We start from the raw sequence: 17708 nt of genomic DNA on the forward strand, positions 1-17708 counted from the left end.
ACATTACACCAAAACTCCACTATTTTCTTGTGCAAATTAGCTTTCTGGACTTGCAATATACACAGTAAACAAGTGACTGAGTTGGTTTATTACCAAGATAATAATCCTACCATCTTATAATAAAGAAGGTTCCTACCCATTCTCACTATTCATCATTTTTAAAGACATGGAAGTATGCTTTCAATGCTGAGAGATCCTGCATGGTTCTCTTTCACTGCAGATGGCAAAGTCAGAAGGGTATTTCAGAAGACAACATTTCCCATTAAATAGGAAATAAATAGCTGCCGGTGCTGCTTATCAGGGCATCCAGAAATGCCAAATTGTAGACAGGCACTTAAAAATACATTTACATTTTAAAAGGATACACTTGTCTTCTGCTCCCCCTGCACTCCCTCAATTGTCTTGTAAAAACATGGGCCAACAAAGGTGTTTTAGCCACCCAGCTATTCTGTGATTGTCCTGCAAGTACTTTTGGTAAAGAATTTAAACTAGATGTCCCTCAGCACTCATAAGAGATTTCCTGAGCAGACTGTGCTTCAGGACAGATTCTACCACATCGCATTCAGTCAAAATCCCTCTGCAAACACAAGCAAGTAACAAGCAGCCTTAATTTACCACGGGAAGAGTCCCACATACCTGGCCCAATGGTCGGTGGAGAAGGGGTAGGCACGGCAATGGGAATGCCAATACTGCTGCTTCCACTGTTCTCTCGACTGCCACTTCCCCCACTACTACCGCTGCAAAAGAAAGGCACAAGCATTAGCACAGCATTTCCTACAAAAGCTTATCAACAGTCAACTTTTTGTGCGAGCTCTGCTAGCCTAACTCAATTACAGACTGCTAAAAAATCCCCTATAAAATGCCTGTCTTTACCTACAATTGCATGCAGCTAATCAAGTCTGGATACGTTACAATACTAATAAATGGAATTAGATAAGCTGATAAACACCACTATGAATAAAATGTGTAATTAAACGCTTCAAAAAGTAAAAAGGTAATCAACCATACAAGTTCTAGGCAATGGAGTAACAACTGCAGGAGTAGTTCAGGGGCCTTGTAATAATTGAAAGTAGTATGCTGGGGCTAAAAGAGTTCATGCCTAAACTCAAAATAGTTATTTAAGATTATTTATGCTGTCAGCTGAAGGAACATTTCCTCTGCTCAGAACAGAGTTTAGATTGATAAGTTTTTAACTGAGAACAGACAGGATAAACCATTTGGGATGGGGTGTGGGGTATCGTGTACATAATTTTCAGTATATTTTAACACTCCCCCCTACCCATGCACATACTTTTTGCATATGAGAAGTTTGTTTCTAAGACAATCTGAAAGGTAACAGTACAGCCAGCTCACATTTCATCTAACTAATATTATAAGATATATAAGTCAGAGGCCAGAAATGCAGAACATACTTATGGTGAACTACTGGATAACATTTCTACACATGCCTTTGGAGGCCATAAGACTTATTTTCCTTGAGGGAGCTGAAAAAGAATCAAAATTCAGACAGAATCTATCCTTATTTTTATCTAAGAGCGCTCCTTAGTTCAAGTCTGGAATTTACATGGATTAAATTAATAATGTAAAGGAAACCAAATAGGCAAGATGTTTTGAAGCCAAAACATCACTTTTCACTTATCCATGTTAATTAAAGAGTACTCCGTAATGTTACAGTTTATTTACCATTCCCAGAGAGTTACAAGTCAGTCAAGAGTCAAGTGCAAATCATTCAAATATATCTTAAGAAAATAACACTGTTAAAAAAAGAAAATCAGTAATCTGAAATGGAAGGTAAGGTAATTCCTTCAGAATTAGCGTTCTGTCTGCTGAAGACCTTGATCTTGTAACCATGGTTGCAGTTGAATTTCTAACTGCAGTCTACATAAAAGAAGATCTTGTGAGACAAGAGTATGGAGCATTCACAGCAGCCAGCTAACAAGATGTTCGATGCAGCAACATTTAGAAGTTATTTAATTCTGACAGTATTTCATCATCAACTGTGTCCAAAATATTCTCTCAGTCCCTGTTAGTGACCTACCATGTTTAACTGCCTGCTGGGAGTTAACAAAAAAAAAAGAAAAATATTAAGAAAGAAGCTCTCTAAAAAAGTAAGCTAACCTTTTGCTTCTAACTAAATTGAATTCTTCTGTCTTTTTTCCCCGCAGTTTGAGGCCTATGATAAAAATCAAATTGATAAAACCTGAACTCAGTCAAGAGGCTCAGAGAGAGATCTAGTCTTGCAATTCAAGAAAAAAATTACATTTTAAAAAAGGTACACTCAGAACATGTAGTATGAAGAAACTTCTTTGTATTATGGAAGTCAACAGTGCAGTGAAGTTCTGTTGATGCAGTGGCAGAATAACTCACCTTTTCACCTTTCAACAAAAAGTCAACAGGCCCAAAGCTTCAAAGCTTTTCTGTGACTTTAGTAAGCATCAGTTTGCCAGGCAGGAAAGAGTTACTGTGAGAAAACCCTCTACCTGTGTGTTCGTGGTCTCTGGTTCAAGGAAGCTGTTCTTCCTGGACTGTGCTGACTGCCCAGCCTGGCAGGACTGGTCATGTAATCATTGGGGACTGTTGGTGGTTTCACTGGCTCCAGGGTTTTGTAAGGAGTATTTCGTCTGGTAAAGGAAAAAAAAAGATTTGAAGACAGAAAGATAAAGGATCAGAAGATCAAAAGGATAAATAAATGAAGTAGTAAAGCCATTTGTTTTCTTAAGTTTTCATGAGAGATCACTGCACAGTGACCCACATTACAGTATATTAAAGAAATTCCACTGGGCCGGGTAGACAGGTCACAGTCAACTGTCTAAAGTAGTCTTACATAGACAGATGCATGCAAGTTGGCCTACAGCACAAAAAGTGGTCAAAAAAGCCTAAACTAAATATACCACCCAAAATGCATTCCTTGAACTACATAACATACAATAGCTACATCCACATAATGTTCTGGGTTTACCTGTCACTACACCACACACAATAAACTTTCACTGTAACAATTTCCTCTTCCTTTCCTTCCAAATGCTTTCCAGAGATATTCTTGGCTAAAAGTATTCATCAAGATTCACAGAACAAGCGACATTTGCAATCACCAGTGCTTTTCCTAGGAGCACTGTTTCACAGTAATCAAGCAATCTCATCTCACATAAGCAGATCTAAAAGTGCCTCACAGAAGAGCTTCATTGCCTCCATTCTGCAGCCCAAGAAAGCAAAGCCCAGAGATCTCCAAAGTCACCTACCAGACTGCATTGAGTCAGAAATATAACACGGATCTTTCAAGATCTGTTTTCCAGACCCCTTACTGCCTTAAGAACAGTGTGTTTATTGTACTGAATCGCAGAGCTCTTTGGTTCTCACCAGTAACTAAGAGATCCCTTGCAAAACACGGAATTTGGCAACGCACCAGCTAAGCAAAAACAAAAACACTTAACTACTGGCATTTAATCATTTGTTCGATTACTGGTTATAACTGAGCTGGTAAGTTATACAGCTTCCTGGTATTTCAAGAAACTTATTGACTTCCTTTTCACAATATGAAATGCAACAGTACTAAACTTAAACTGTAACAATTTATTATTAAAACCTCTCAAAGGAAAAAGTGGAAATACTATAATTGTTTTCATGTACTGTGGTGTTTGTAAATTAGTTTGCCTATATAAAAAACTCTAGATGATTTTAATATGCAAGCTGCCACCACTTATATATCTGCCAAAAGAGATCAGTTGTGGAAAAAGTAAAGAAATTTTGTATTCCAGTTGTAAGAGAGAGATCTAAAGACTACCAAATAAAATTATAAGCAAGGAAGACAATGTGCTTCCAATAGAAATTACCTTGAAAAGTATTGTTTTAAAGTACGCTACCTTGAAATGCACTGGCAATAGGAACTACTGTTCAGCTCTGCAGTACCAACTATTTTGCCTATACAATTTAAAAATATTGTCAAAAGCAAAACCTCACTGCATCCTCAGGTTCAGCAATGCCTCACCTTCTCCTTTGCCCTTCTCAGCTTCATTGAAGAACTCAAACTCCTAAGCACCAAAGCTGCCAAAACCAGTTTCTTTCCATCACTCAAATCCAATCCTTCCCTTTGCTTTTCTGCCAGCCTTACAGAGGATGAAAGCACTCTTTCCTGACACTCCCCAGAGCTCCCCACCTCACTGGCCTCTATGTTTCAGTGTGATCCGATAACCCTTGCCAAGAGGGAGAGCTACAGGGAGTCCAAGGCCTTGCTCTGCTCCAGGACCCTCGAGGAACAACTTCAACTACTCCCACCATCCAGCTCCACCAATTCACTTGTTCTTACATGGTACTTCCAACCTGAGCATCCAAGGTTTTCCACAGTCTCTCCCTTCAAGAGACCCCTGCTCGCTTCAGCCCTTTCCCTTTTCACTCCATGCCGTTTCTGTGCAGGACTCCCTCCCCACCCTACTCCTTTGTATAGTCCTGCCTTGGAGGGACAAGCTGCACAACAGGCAGCACGCACTTAAAGGCCCCTGTTACACACTTCGCTCATTCTGATTTAGGCGCTTATCTCTGCCTTCTGGATCAAACGGAGAAGAGTAGTATCCCTGTGGTTTCTAGTGATTTTTTCTGCATAAATTAGGGTAAGTCATGCCTATGATATTTCATGCTTTGGCAGAACGTGGCTGCTCAAGACAAGAACTGTACTTCCTGAACAAGAAGGGCAGATAGAAATCTCTCTTACAAACCCACATAATTCCTCCCCCTCAGCCAACTGCTGCCTCTTGTCAAGCTCATCTGGAAATGACATTCAGCTGATTAATCCTTATCAGGCATCAGCTAAGGCAACCAAACAGCTCTGGTTTGTTCAGGGGGGAGCATTAGAGAGACAGCTCACCAGTACATCAATGCTGCTGTTTCACTAGCAAGCATCCAAGAGGACATGAAAGAGCTACCCAGGTTCCCAGGACTGATAAACAACTCCTTCTCAGCTGGGATAAGAGACACAATTGGAATACTGATTTCATGCCCTTGAGCAATGGGAATTTTCACAAAACATGCTGAAGAAACCTCTAGGGTAATTTCTCAGTGGAATACACAACAAACAGTACCATCAAAGCATCGAATCTGGATTAAAAAAAAAAAATCACTAAGTCTTCAACAAAAGCAGTTGCTCCTTCTAATTTTCCTTGACCATTGCTCCCGATCCCCATTTTGTTCTGTCTCATTATTCTTAATTTTTTCCAGCCTCCTGCCCCTCCCAGACAACATACCTGGAGCTAACACAACCACACCAGCCAGCCAGCTTTACAATGCCTCAGTCCCCCATAGCATAAAGGAAAGGCTGAGTGTGACAAATAGGTAGAAGGTCGTTTAGGATTCCTTTTGGAAGCTGTTACACAGTTGGATGGACAAAACCATATGGCACGTGCACTGAGCTTCTTAAGTATTAATGTTTTGGTCTCTAGCAACAACTACTTTCTGGCACACCAAGATAAGCAGATTTCACTCCCCACAGGTCCACAGCAGCAAAATAGATGCAGGGAACTGTGCTCACAGTGGGACTTGGGAATAGCAAAATCCTTCCTCATTTCAGCATAAAACTAAAAATGCACAAGCCTGCAAGAATCAATGTTGCCACTGTATTCACAATGCCACAAATTGTGCTTAGATAACGCAACAAATACAGCACTGACATCCATTTCATAGCTCATCTAATATTGAGAAATGAGTAGATAAAAACTTTACCAATGAGGTCTTTCCCCCACTGAAGTTAAAACCTAATTGAGATTCTTTTGTGTCACTAAGGATTTCTCCCCAAAAACAACAGACTCCTCATTTACCCATATCTATAATAAACCTTTCAAATCTTTCAAAAGGTCATCAGGAAAATAAGAGTCAATGCAGCTGAAAGGGTTTATACAGAAAAGGTAATTGTGATTTTTTTGCTAAAGGCAATCAGAATTGTCATCTACCCATGAATTTAAGAAGCACCAACACAAGCACAATTAAAAGTCTCTATTACACGGTCAGGGCCAAGCAGTCCATTCTTACCCCAGAGTTCCCCGGCCTGACATGGGAGGACTTGGTGGTTTTTGTGTAGGCGGATTTGTTCTTGACAAGGTGCCAGTTCTTGCAGGCTGGTTATTTCCATGCTGAAATAAGGGAAAACATGATTTTATTTTTGTAACAGAGCAGCCCTATTACTGACAGCTTTTTTTTTTTTTAAGTGTAAGAATATGAAGTGAGAATTCCCAGACAGCTTTCAAACAGCAAGTTTTCAGCTACACACAAGACAGACACCAGTAAATACAAAGAGTCTAAATACAAGCTTAATATTTTTGCTATCAATTTACAACAGACATCAGAAAGGTAGGCAATTGACAGGTTCACGCACAAATCTCTTATATAATTTTTTTCTTTAAAGGGAAGCCACATTTGTATTCATAGCCATTCGGGTGTTAATAATTTAAATCAAACTTTAACACTGACAGTACAATACAGCCAGCATGGCCCAGAATTTCTCAATTTGCCCTGCTATTTGACTAGCAGAGTCATTCAGGTTGTCTGGGAAATCTCCTGCAAAAAATGTAAGTGAAGGGATCAAGGCATCTACTAAATTCAGAGCAAAGCACTATATGTGTTAGAGAAATTAATGTATCTATGTATAAATGCAGATGTCAATGTATCACAGATATATTGACAAACGCTAAATGCTGTAAATAAAAAAAAGTATAGCATGTTTAATCTAAATATCCTATGGAAAGCAGAGGAGAGTGTAAGAGAGCGCTAGTTTTCAGTTTTAATGGCTCTGCAGCCTCTACTATCAGTCACATGAGGCACTGTGGGTCAAAGGAGAAATAATACTTCTTACCTTGGCTTTTAGCCACTTAACGTTGGCAAGAAAAGGGGGGGAAAAAGGTAGAAATTAATGGCAGATCCATCACAACTGATAGGACAGCTTAAACTACAGATAATCACATTTTTTAAAAAATCATTTGTGTCTACTGATAATTAGCTCATCCCAGTACACTAACAGAGATTTTACTGTCTCAGTCATTGAAAGTTCTGTGTCTGACAAAGTGACCAGAGGAAAAGCACTTGTGTCAAAATTAAGTTTAGCTAAGCTTTGCCAGATATGTTTGCCAGGCTCTTCATGGGCAGTGAAGGTGTGGAAAGCGCTTTGCTGACCATTCAAGTACAAATCCAAATGAATGCTATTTCAATGGCAACGTGCATTTAAGAATTCATTCACAGAACCACAGTTTCAGCTATATGTGCAGAAGAAACGTGCCTGTTATTCTGACACCTAACCTTCACATGTTTTGAAGAAATCCTAGCTGCTGCATTGAATGGCAAATAAAGAAAAGGGAATTTTCAAACAGGATGAGCAGCAGCGCCTTTCACCTCTGGTTTATTGACTGAAATCTGATTCAAGCCAGCACAACACTGGCTGCTCAAAACTGTGTTGGCACGGCTCTAATGATTGTTATTCTGAAATTCTAGCTCTTAGAATCAAGTCATTATGTGACTCCACTGTATCATTTTAACAGCCTTTGTGATTGCAGAGGAAAAAAAATATAAAAACTTCACCTCATGATGAAAGCATGTAAAATTCTAAATAAATTCAAGTCAAATTCTCTGATTTTTTTTTCGGCAGGGGGACCTGGGGGGTGGAGGAATGGGATGCAGGGATAGACATTCATGTTTTTGAATGGGAAAAAGATTGGTTTCATCAATTGGGGAGGGGGGGGAAGCAAACACAAACACCCAAAACATAAAATAATCCTGATGCTTTCTTTTTAGGTTGTTTGGAAATAAACTGTCACTTCCAGAAGAAGCCTCCTAAGGCACAGCATTTAAAACTGTGGTTTGCACTTTCTCTTCCTTCTCCAAGAAACACAGATCAGTTTAAAGGCATCCATGAACTCAGTAAAAAAAGTAAATAAAACATGCTATACAGCAATGTGCATTTGAGATTACCAACAGGGTCTGCAAAACCACTGAAAAACAGCTGGTGTTTACAAATCAAAAGAGGCTGAAAGCCACTGCCCTAAAGTTATTCATATTGTAGAACAGAAACACAAAACCTGTTCCAAAATTCAAATGAAAAAGTTTAGCTCTGGTAAGTAAATTTTAAGGTCAACTCATTTACTCCCAGTCTGGGCAGAGGTTCATCACCAGAGTGGCAGGCACTTAAACCGCTTCTGTCCCCACATACTTATTTCATGGATAAACATGAAGGCTCAGTTTCCAAGATGCCAGAGTAGTCTCCAAGGTATTATATTTTTAAAACAGGCCTTTAGCACTGAAATTTGCTTTCTCCTCTCACAGGAATATGTGACTCTTCCCCTTACTTCACTAGTTGCCAGGGGCAATGGCATAATACAAGGAATTTGTTAAAGGAGACCAAAAAGTGAAAAACTCTTGGTCCTGTCTCTCACCAGCAGTCATAGCTAGAAACTTTTTAAAGGCTTAAAAGGAAGGGTGGCATGGTTTCTTATCCAGCCTCTACTACTAAATTTGCCTGCCTCAAAGATATAAACCCAAAATACTTCCTTTCTCTCCTTCGCTTATGCAGTGTCACTCAGCATTTATGGTGAGTATCTCCACCCCCTTTTTAATCCCTGTTATATTCTGCCTCCGCTGCAGTGACAATATGAGTATCAACATCTAGCAATGATTCAGTTATCTTCATCTTATTTCAAGCCTTTCTACTGCTAAGTACTGTTTAACACACTAAACATTTATCTCAAGTCCAACAGCACTTAACCTTTATTTCTATCTCTAGCACTACATCAGGTGAGCATCATCTCTTTTGCTGAGTTAAACAATATACAGATACACACTTGACTGTGCAGAAGAATTAGAAACTGTTGTCATACTGCTTTCTATAAATAAAAAGATCCTCTCTGTTGCTGTCAATATAAACAAGAACTGGGATTCACATGGGAGAGGAACTCCTGATCCAAAAGACCTAAGTAAGGGAGGAAAGCAAATGAATCAAAGCGAGATGAACCATATGGCTATTTAATCATGGTTAACAAGCTAATTAATTAGGAGGAGACTTTTTTTTTTAATTTATTGGCTGAGCTTATGAGGTTAACATTGCTGCATTTCTTGGTCTGAAAACAAAATGTAATGCTTTCTAAGCAACTAAAGAAAACTGCTTGGAATTGGGAACAGTTTATGCAGCAGAGTCTAGACTCACCATGATTTTAAGGAAAAGATAGCAGAAAACCAAAAGGAAAAGTGGGCAACATGTTTAATATACATTCAAGCATCTCTCTACAAATGCCTCTAGGCCAGCTAGCCAGTTGGCAGAACATGACCATCACCAACTTGCCTGATTAGTACCAAGAAGGTCAGAGCCAGGAAGAAAGGAAATGCAGGGCATGAAGAGAAGCAGCAGCATGCATAAGGTTCACAGCTTGAAGAGGGAAGAGACTGTTCTAAGAGGGTATAAAATAAGAGATGGGAGATGCAAAAGGAAAATGGCTTAGTCAAATAAAAAGCATCATTGAGAACTCCTGCAGAAGCCATGAGGAGCATGAGTCGCTTCTCCTGCTACTTGTAGTACTGTACACACAGGAGACAGTTGTCAGCCAGATACCGGCATCCAGGATGACATACAGATTAGAACAAAAACACAGCATGTAGGCTTGCTGGGAATGCTTGTGATGCTGAGGCAGACATCTAGATAGAACAGGATGTTCCCAGAAACAAGACAGCAGGGTAAGCAGCAGTACTGGTTGGGCTTTCTTGCAACCATCATAACAGAGAGATGTTTTAAAGAAGCAAGCAGAACAATTTTGCCTTTTCAGGGAAAACCCAAAAGGCATGCGGCAGTCCTGGATAAAGCTTTAAGGGCTGTCACAAAACTAAGAAACCATAGTCTCAGGTTCAAGAAATAGGAGTCAACCTTTTTGCATTTCCAAAATATCACAGCTAGGGCAGTGACACATCTGCAGGGTTTCAACAGCATGGAAGAGCAGGTTGACCAAAGACTGAGAGCCAACAGTGGACTGGAAAGCAGTAATGCAATGGGCAAAACAGGTGTTTGCAACAGCCATGCAAGGCATTTATCAAAGCCAAAAGTGAGGCTGCTCCCATAACTGATGCCAGGAATTTAGAACACCTGGACTGAAGAATTTTAGTTGTGGGTTTGGAAGGACAAGAAATGATTGCTCATACCAAGAGGCTTACTTGCTTAAGGCAACTATTTTGGCAATTCCAGCATACTCAGTTCTGGTAGCCTAAACAGTACAAAAACACCTGCAAATAAAGGCAGTACTGCAGGTTGCTGTAACTGAGGGCAAAGGGAACAAGACCAAGAATTGCATGAATGGATAGGGTGTGAGGCAATCAGAAGTATCTGCTGGTAGCTAAAGGATGTCCAGAACACTGAGGGACTCCAATGGTCAGCCTCAGGAGGAGCGAAGTAACAAGTTGTGGGGGAACATCAGTCATGATTCAGGGAACTATAAAGCTATCATTTGAGCTACAAACTGTGCTTGGAAACCTAGGGGTAGGGATGTTGCACACAACTCATTAATGTGAGCAACTGTATCTATAAGCATACAAAAGACCACTTGCACACAGAAGCAAAATTCTTATCACAATGATGTCCAGCAAGTTTCTCCTGCACACGTCAGCTATGAACTCTCCAATTTCAGATTGCAGGAACTTCAAATCTCTATGCAGGCTGCTTGTACTTCCCCTTGTCGCTCACTATTTCTCCAAATCCTGAATTTAAAGAGCAAATTTCGCTATATCCTGCCATATTTAGAATCACTGAAAGTCATCATTAAAGATCATGCAATATAAGTGCTGATCAATGGAAACAAAAGTTTACAAAGTGTGCTACTCGGATCTCCATTAATAGTAAGTATCTCCATTAATAGTAAGTTACAAGTAATATACTTGTAACTTTAATATTTATGATCTGCAAAAGCAATAATCAGCCTAAGATCAGTCAACCTTTGACCAGTAATCACAGTCATCAACTGCAATAGAAAAAAAAACAAACATGATTGCTCTTGACTCTTTAGTCAACCTCCCCTTTTACTTAAAAAAAGGTACTTCCTTTATTAGTCAAGGAAGACTGTCCCTACAGAAAGGTAGCTGGCCAGCAAACCTTTTGAAGTGCTATTATATGTGTGCAGCTTGGCAATTTTGGCAGCTTTGGCTCAAGATTGCCTCCTGCCTCACAAGTGGAGGAGTTTTGGAATACCACAAGGTGACACAGAGCAAGAAAAGCAGCAGCTGGAAAGGTGCTTGTATATGAAGGTATGGGATGGCTGAGGAAAAGAAAGAGTAAAACCCCAAGTCTAGAATATGGTTTCCTTACAGAAATCAAGATATGGAGTTTGGGAGAATATATAATCAAAGATGCCTTTCAGCAGGCAGGCTGTATGTGGGTGTCAGACACCCAGGGTAACACACTTCTGCCACTAGTTTTGTGCAGTTTTCACAAAATGATTCCTGTGTCTCAATTTTCTTACCAGAATGTGTCAGAAGCCTTTTTTGTTCTTTACCTCCTTATAGTCCATGCTAAAACAGATTTTTTGGACAAAATTTAGGGTTCAAATCAATATTTCTTTCAAAATTGAACATATGTAGGTAAGTCTCTCTTCAGTGAAATTTTACCTCTATCTTTTAACTATAACCTCTCCCTGTATTATCTGCAACATAATAATTAGCCTTCTGTTAACAGCAAACAGATGTAGCTTGTCAGTATTGCTTCTCTCCTTTTTTTTTGTTTGTTTCCAATTAAAAGGCAAAAATTTTCCAGTCAAATGTGACCTTACAATGTTTTTTACATTTTAAACTTCTATTAACATATGAAAACCGGCTCATGGATGATAAACGAACCTTATATTGTTCCCTCAGCACTCAGTAGTCTTGTTCAGACAAAGATACCAAGATTCCTGCCTTGAGTTGGTAGCTTTGCATCTAACTACACTAAAAAAGGTTAACGCAAAAAAAAGTATTTTCAAAATTAGAAAATAAAGAGACCTCGAAGTTTTGAGTTTTCTTTGCAAGCTGAAAGGCTTGAAACCTACATTGTATCAGATGACACTAGGCACGCTTCTGATTTCTAGTAGCAAGTGCCCTACGGAAAGCACGCAGTGTTAACACTCACAACAGAGTCATTAGAGTTGGCAACAGGAAGTCACTATTTCCCCCAGAGAAGCATTCTTTACCCTACAGCAGTATTTACTGTTTGGCCATGACCCCAGAGGGATGATGTGACATTAATGAAATTGGCAACATGACATCCTTTGAAGCGTGAATGTCTGATAGAGGCTGGTAAGGGGACAAAGGCAGCAGCGGCTCAGGTTCAGGATCCCTATCTCACTTTGGTTTTATTACAGTGAATTATTTAAAAGTTAATACTCCAGTGGCTAACACATAAACAGTGTTACCCTAAAGGGTAAGTAGGCACGATTAGGTAGCCTTCCACCCTCACATCAGCATCTCATCTGCATGTTTCTTTTGCACTGACACAGATGAAAGCATGAGGACTGCAGGCGAGTAGGACAGGCTGACAAGGGTGGGTGAGAGCAAGACACCCTTCTCTAAGCTTGGTGTTTGCTAAGTTCTGGCCCAATCCCTACTTTAAGGGAGTCCTTCCAACTTCTATTTGCTTGAGAAAGATTTCTGAATGCTTAACTCCTGTTTGACTTCCTGGGCTCAAAATCTTCTTATAGTTTTAATGTCCTGAAATGCAAATTTTTTTATGGTGACAAAATTATTATTTTTTTTTAAATAAAGCTGAAAAGCAATAATCTTCACATACAATTTAAGTTTGGTTTTGAAGAACTATTAGTTCCATAAAACGAACTTGATCCCATTACAGCTATTAGGCATTTCAATTAGGCATGTATTCAACATTTTATCTGCCTGTACCATAAGGCATCATTTCAATTTCCTATTTAGCTGCCATTTTACAAATTGCTGCAATTCCACTTGCCTCCTAATCGAAAAAGATTATAATAAATTCAAAGGCCACTCTGAATTTGGTTTTTAAGGGCAAATTCTAGGGCTTTTAAGACAGCTTCCAAGCTTCCTCCTTCTCCTCACTCTTAAACTAAGGATTTTCTGTATGAGTAATTGTGTTTGACTTATTTATTTGCTGGTACAGTATATTTTTTCTTTCCTTTCACAAAAAAAGGAGAAAAAGAGGAAGGAAATGTTAAAGTAGCCTCTGCCTAATAATTTTAAACCAAGCTCCACACAGGAAGGTAGACACTCATATCACGACAGTTGCTCTTGTTTACCAAGAACAACTTCAGCTACATTCCCCTATGCCCAGAGGGTGACAGCTGAGCAACTTTAACAGACCAGCAGAAATGCCTGCCTGTGTGTTTCTCGGAGCCATCCTTACAAAACTGTGTTGCAAGGCAAAGACTTCTTGCTAGCAAATCAACTTTAAAAGCCCTCCTAATTTTGACTGATGTTAGCCTCGGCTTTATAGGGACATATATAAAAAACAGCAACTTTCCTCCTTTTGGAGACATTGTCTATAACTGTCCCTGCAACTCTGTCATCCTAGGATGCTCTACAAAAGCTTTTCAACCAAGAAGCTGCTGGAGGAGGAAAAAGCACTGCCTTCCGAGGAAATGTCTCCCATCAGTGAGGAAACCTGCTATAGAGAGCAGCTGCTTACATCACTGCCACCTCCACCCTCACCTGCCCCCACAAAAATTGCTGCATGTTATGTGAGACAGAAGGAAGCAGGTAGAGCTGTTCTTCCTGCCCCAAGTGCAGGCACCTGCTTTTGCATCCCTTCTACACAGCCATAAGAAGCAGAGACAAAGAAAATGAGCTGTGAGTGTATATAGGAGGTGTTCCTGCATTTGCTCACATGGAAAATGTATGGCGAAGACAGCATTTACCCTGAAGATTACACCTTCCTGTTTTTTTAACTCTGAGAGACATTATTTTTGTGTACACTTTTTATAAAAAATAATTCAGGATCACCATGAAAAATATACTGCATATTTAAATCACATTTTTCTTAGTATCAATATTTAATGAAATCAATAAAAGCAGAATCAGGGTATAATCCAGTCTGTATTTTTGATTTCTCTTCCTTGTGTTTTTCCTTTCTGTTTCTTTATCAAAGCCTGCACCAGAACACAACAGAGTCCCACTAACAGCAATATTGTCATATGCAGATTTCATAAATTTTATTTAATACTTAAATGCCAATGTATGTGTTGTACTTTATTTTACTGATTGTGGCTACAGCAGAAGACATTTAAGGACCCACAAGTTAGCCAAACAATTATTCTAGGCAAAACTCAAACTTCTTTTCCTCTGGAAAAACGTAGTTTATAAGGCCTTGTTGGACATGTTGCTGTCCAACTTGGGGTGAAGTCTTTGCTCAAGAAAATAACACTTAACAGAATCTAAAGCATCTTCTAAGACCATTCTGGACAAGATAAAAGTTTGTAATTCAATATGCTTCCCCCTGATTTGTATGTCCAAGTGGCAACTCAGGTTCTCAGCATCATCTGTTATTTGTGCTGACTTCCAACAGGACCTGACCTGGTTTCTGAAGTTGTTTTGGTTTGATTTTCTTATAACAGCACCAGCTACATCTAGGTTTGCAGACAAAGTAAGCTACTTCCTTCAGAGCTTTGATCTGTGTCACTCTTGGAACCCAATTAATATGATGGCTAAAACATTTAATTATATCATTACTTAATGACATAATGACATAATGAGTGTGTCCAGCAGTGTGTCCAGTGAATGTCAACACTAATGAAGGTGTCAAATGCATGACAGCCACCTTGAACTATATACCTGAGGTCCGGTTGGCAGCTTATTTCATTTGTGTAACGAGTCTACATAGAAAATACCAACTAAGTGTTTCATGCCTTCCACAGTTGTAAAAATAACTTAGGCAAACCACTCAATGAAGAAACAATAGCAAGATATAATTTGCAGCTGACTTCTAATGAGTTGGTAAATTTGGTTACTACTAGAAGCTTTTTTTTACCTCTGAAAAGACCAAGTTTTTAATATAGAATAAACCACTAACATTTAAAAAAACCCTTTACCTGAAAAATAGTATAAGAGCTGCCTAGAAATAGGTAAACAGCACTTTATTTCCACCCCCTACACAAAGAGGGTCACATGAATAAAGACACTGGCATTCCCAAAATGCAACTGCTACGCCTTAACAACTTCAGCCTTCATGGATCAAACCACCTGTTTTGAGCCTGCACAATGCAAGTAGTTCAGCAAAGCATCAGTTTCAGAGACTAACAGTAATTATTCTACTTTTTAAAAGTCTTCTACAGCACTTGATCCCTGGAGCACTTAAATGCAGAAACCAATAACCTGACACTGAATTCCTGTGTTCTCTATTCATAGAGCACTCAAATGCAGACTGTACTGAAAAATCACCAATTCCTCTGACTCCAGTGTTTCTATTTTATAGAAATTCAGACCACGTCTTTCAGACTTCTACACAAGACTGTTTTTCATCCAGTCTGGCTTCAATTATTAGTGTAAAAAACCAGGTTTAATACAGGTTTAGTTACAAACAAAAGAAAAAGATCAGGTAGTCTAAAGTCACCACATTAATTCATAGGCTAGAGCTGTCAGGGTATAGAACTGCTTTTCAACTTGTGTTGGAATTAGACTCCTCTGGCCACTGGGAGGGTTACTACAAAGCAGGAGGGACACTGGTACTCTTTTGTGTCAAGTAATTCTGAAAGATCTGCTCCTCAAGAGCTCAGCCATTCAAAGGGCACACGACAGGCTGATGTAGCTGCACAAGTGACTGACCAGAGCACATCAAGCTTTAGAGGATACCGGGGTGTTGAATAAATGCCATCCAAAGGAAGATTATTGCAAACTGAATATACTTGGAAGGCCTGCTCCAGAGGGATACAAAGGTATATTATTACAAAAAGATGTCCAGGGAGCAAATGGTGTTATACTAATTCACTTCAATTATGACCACTTCAATGGAGGTAGACATAGATTTATGAAGGCTTTTATTTAGAGAAAAGGAAAACAAGGCTGTTCAAAAGCATGGGAGTGAGACATCAAAAATCACTGAGATTTAAATGCAAACTAGCTGACCCCCTTTCTCCTGTCCACCCTCCAAAACACTCCACCCCCAAGCTAGTTTCCCCATAGGAAAGGACTTAATTTTTCTCAATAATTAAAGAAGTAAAGGGAGTGGCAGAGACAATTTAATCAAAAGGAGGAAGGAGCAATCCTAAGTCAGTCGTGGCTTTTTCTGACAAGTCATTAGCCTAAGATTATGAGCCATTATTTCCTGACAGTATGACTACCACTGACAGTCACAAGGTTATGGCAAACATTGCTCAAAAAACCCTCACTGTAAAACAATCCATTTTGTTATTGTAATGTTTGTGTGTGGGAGCATATCAAACCCATAATCCTTCCTATCATAAAGGAACTAATCATTTTAATATCAGTAGCATTCTGCCCTGACCCTATCTCCTGGTCTGTGTTACTTGGAGTCCTCAAGTATCCGGGTATTCTTACCTTTACGCCATGGCCAACATCATCCAGCACCGTGTAGTCTATAGGTTTTCGAATATACCTTACAGGACGTTCCATGTTCGCTGGTGCTATAATTTTGTGAGTTCTTGATGTGTTCTTATTGGTCGTCAAAATGCCTATCTCTCTGCGAGCGACCTTTTCTTTATGGATGTCCACAGTCTAGATTGAAAACAAGAAAGTATGGGTTTCTTTAGGCATTTGCTGGTTTTTTTTATAGAGCTAGCTACATGTTTAAGCTTCACTGTTAGATGAAGAGTCTGAACTAAGTTAATGTGGTTGGAAGGATGCCAGTTTATTGATGAAATGAGTTTAATCTACACGAATGTTGTTAGAAAATTACACCTTAATGAAATAACCAATATTAATAATAAAATTACAATTACACATTACTGGTTTGACACTCTAAAGACACTATGCAGATACAGTCCTTGCAGATTAACCCTCAGTGTTCTTATGACTGGCACTAGTAATAAATTACTCCGACTCCACAGCTGGGAAACCAGGACAGACAAGCTAAGCAATTTGCCCACAGCCCAGAGGGGGACTAAGCTTGGGAAGTCTGTGCAGTAATTTCTTTCAGCAAAGCCATCAGTGCATGTCAGAGTAAGAGTCTGCACGGAGAAGGACTAATTTCAGCACTGAGGCTAGTTTCAATCACAGTGTTCATAGCAGCTTTACTAAAAAGAATAAAACAAAGCCTTAAAGATGCAAGTAAAGGAATATAAAATATGCTGAGTACCATAATTTTATTAGAAAAATACCTAAAGAGACAAAGAAAAGCCAGTCCAGCAGTCCGTGAAAAATCAAACTAAGCTTCACATAACAGACACTTTTCTACATGCAATATAACCACTGCTTAAACCCTAGCTGAAGAACAACAAGTGCAAATCAAGCATCAGATGTCACAGGAACTCCCACCTCTAGAAAGCCTATTTCAAGCTTCAGGGATTGAATTTACTGGTTTAAGTACCTACTAGAACTTCAGGATGTCGTTGCAGGAGATGGTGTCTGACAAAAACCACCACTTGGAGCAAAACCTATCAAGCCACCACTTTTTCCACTAAAGAAACTAATTCTTAGTCTGTAAGTATCAATTCCTCCTAGAGAGACTGTCATAGGAGAAAAAAAAAAAGAGTGAAGGTTCAGAAAGAAGGAAAAATCCTTGTCCATCAGTATTCGTTTAGGTACGTCTC

General features: G+C 39.3%; 1 protein-coding gene across 13 annotated transcripts in view; it reads right to left on the bottom strand.

The window, feature by feature from the left end:
* ABI1 (abl interactor 1) overlaps positions 1 to 17708 on the bottom strand; it is a 78079-nt gene that overhangs the window by 11980 nt on the left and 48391 nt on the right. For 7 of the 13 annotated variants that reach the window (XM_017817152.1, XM_017817151.1, XM_017817140.1 and 4 more), the window contains exons 3-7: positions 16498 to 16674; positions 6836 to 6850; positions 6016 to 6116; positions 2481 to 2621; positions 637 to 737 (exon numbers count right to left, since the gene is read on the bottom strand). In XM_017817152.1, coding sequence (XP_017672641.1) covers positions 637 to 737; positions 2481 to 2621; positions 6016 to 6116; positions 6836 to 6850; positions 16498 to 16674 — 535 coding nt within the window. The remainder of the gene's footprint in view (positions 1 to 636; positions 738 to 2480; positions 2622 to 6015; positions 6117 to 6835; positions 6851 to 16497; positions 16675 to 17708) is intronic. The other 6 variants (XM_017817145.1, XM_017817143.1, XM_017817148.1 and 3 more) reach the window with 1 other exon arrangement.

Source organism: Lepidothrix coronata, unplaced genomic scaffold, assembly GCF_001604755.1.
Source record: "Lepidothrix coronata isolate B3197 unplaced genomic scaffold, Lepidothrix_coronata-1.0 Scaffold59, whole genome shotgun sequence".
Taxonomy (NCBI): domain Eukaryota; kingdom Metazoa; phylum Chordata; class Aves; order Passeriformes; family Pipridae; genus Lepidothrix; species Lepidothrix coronata.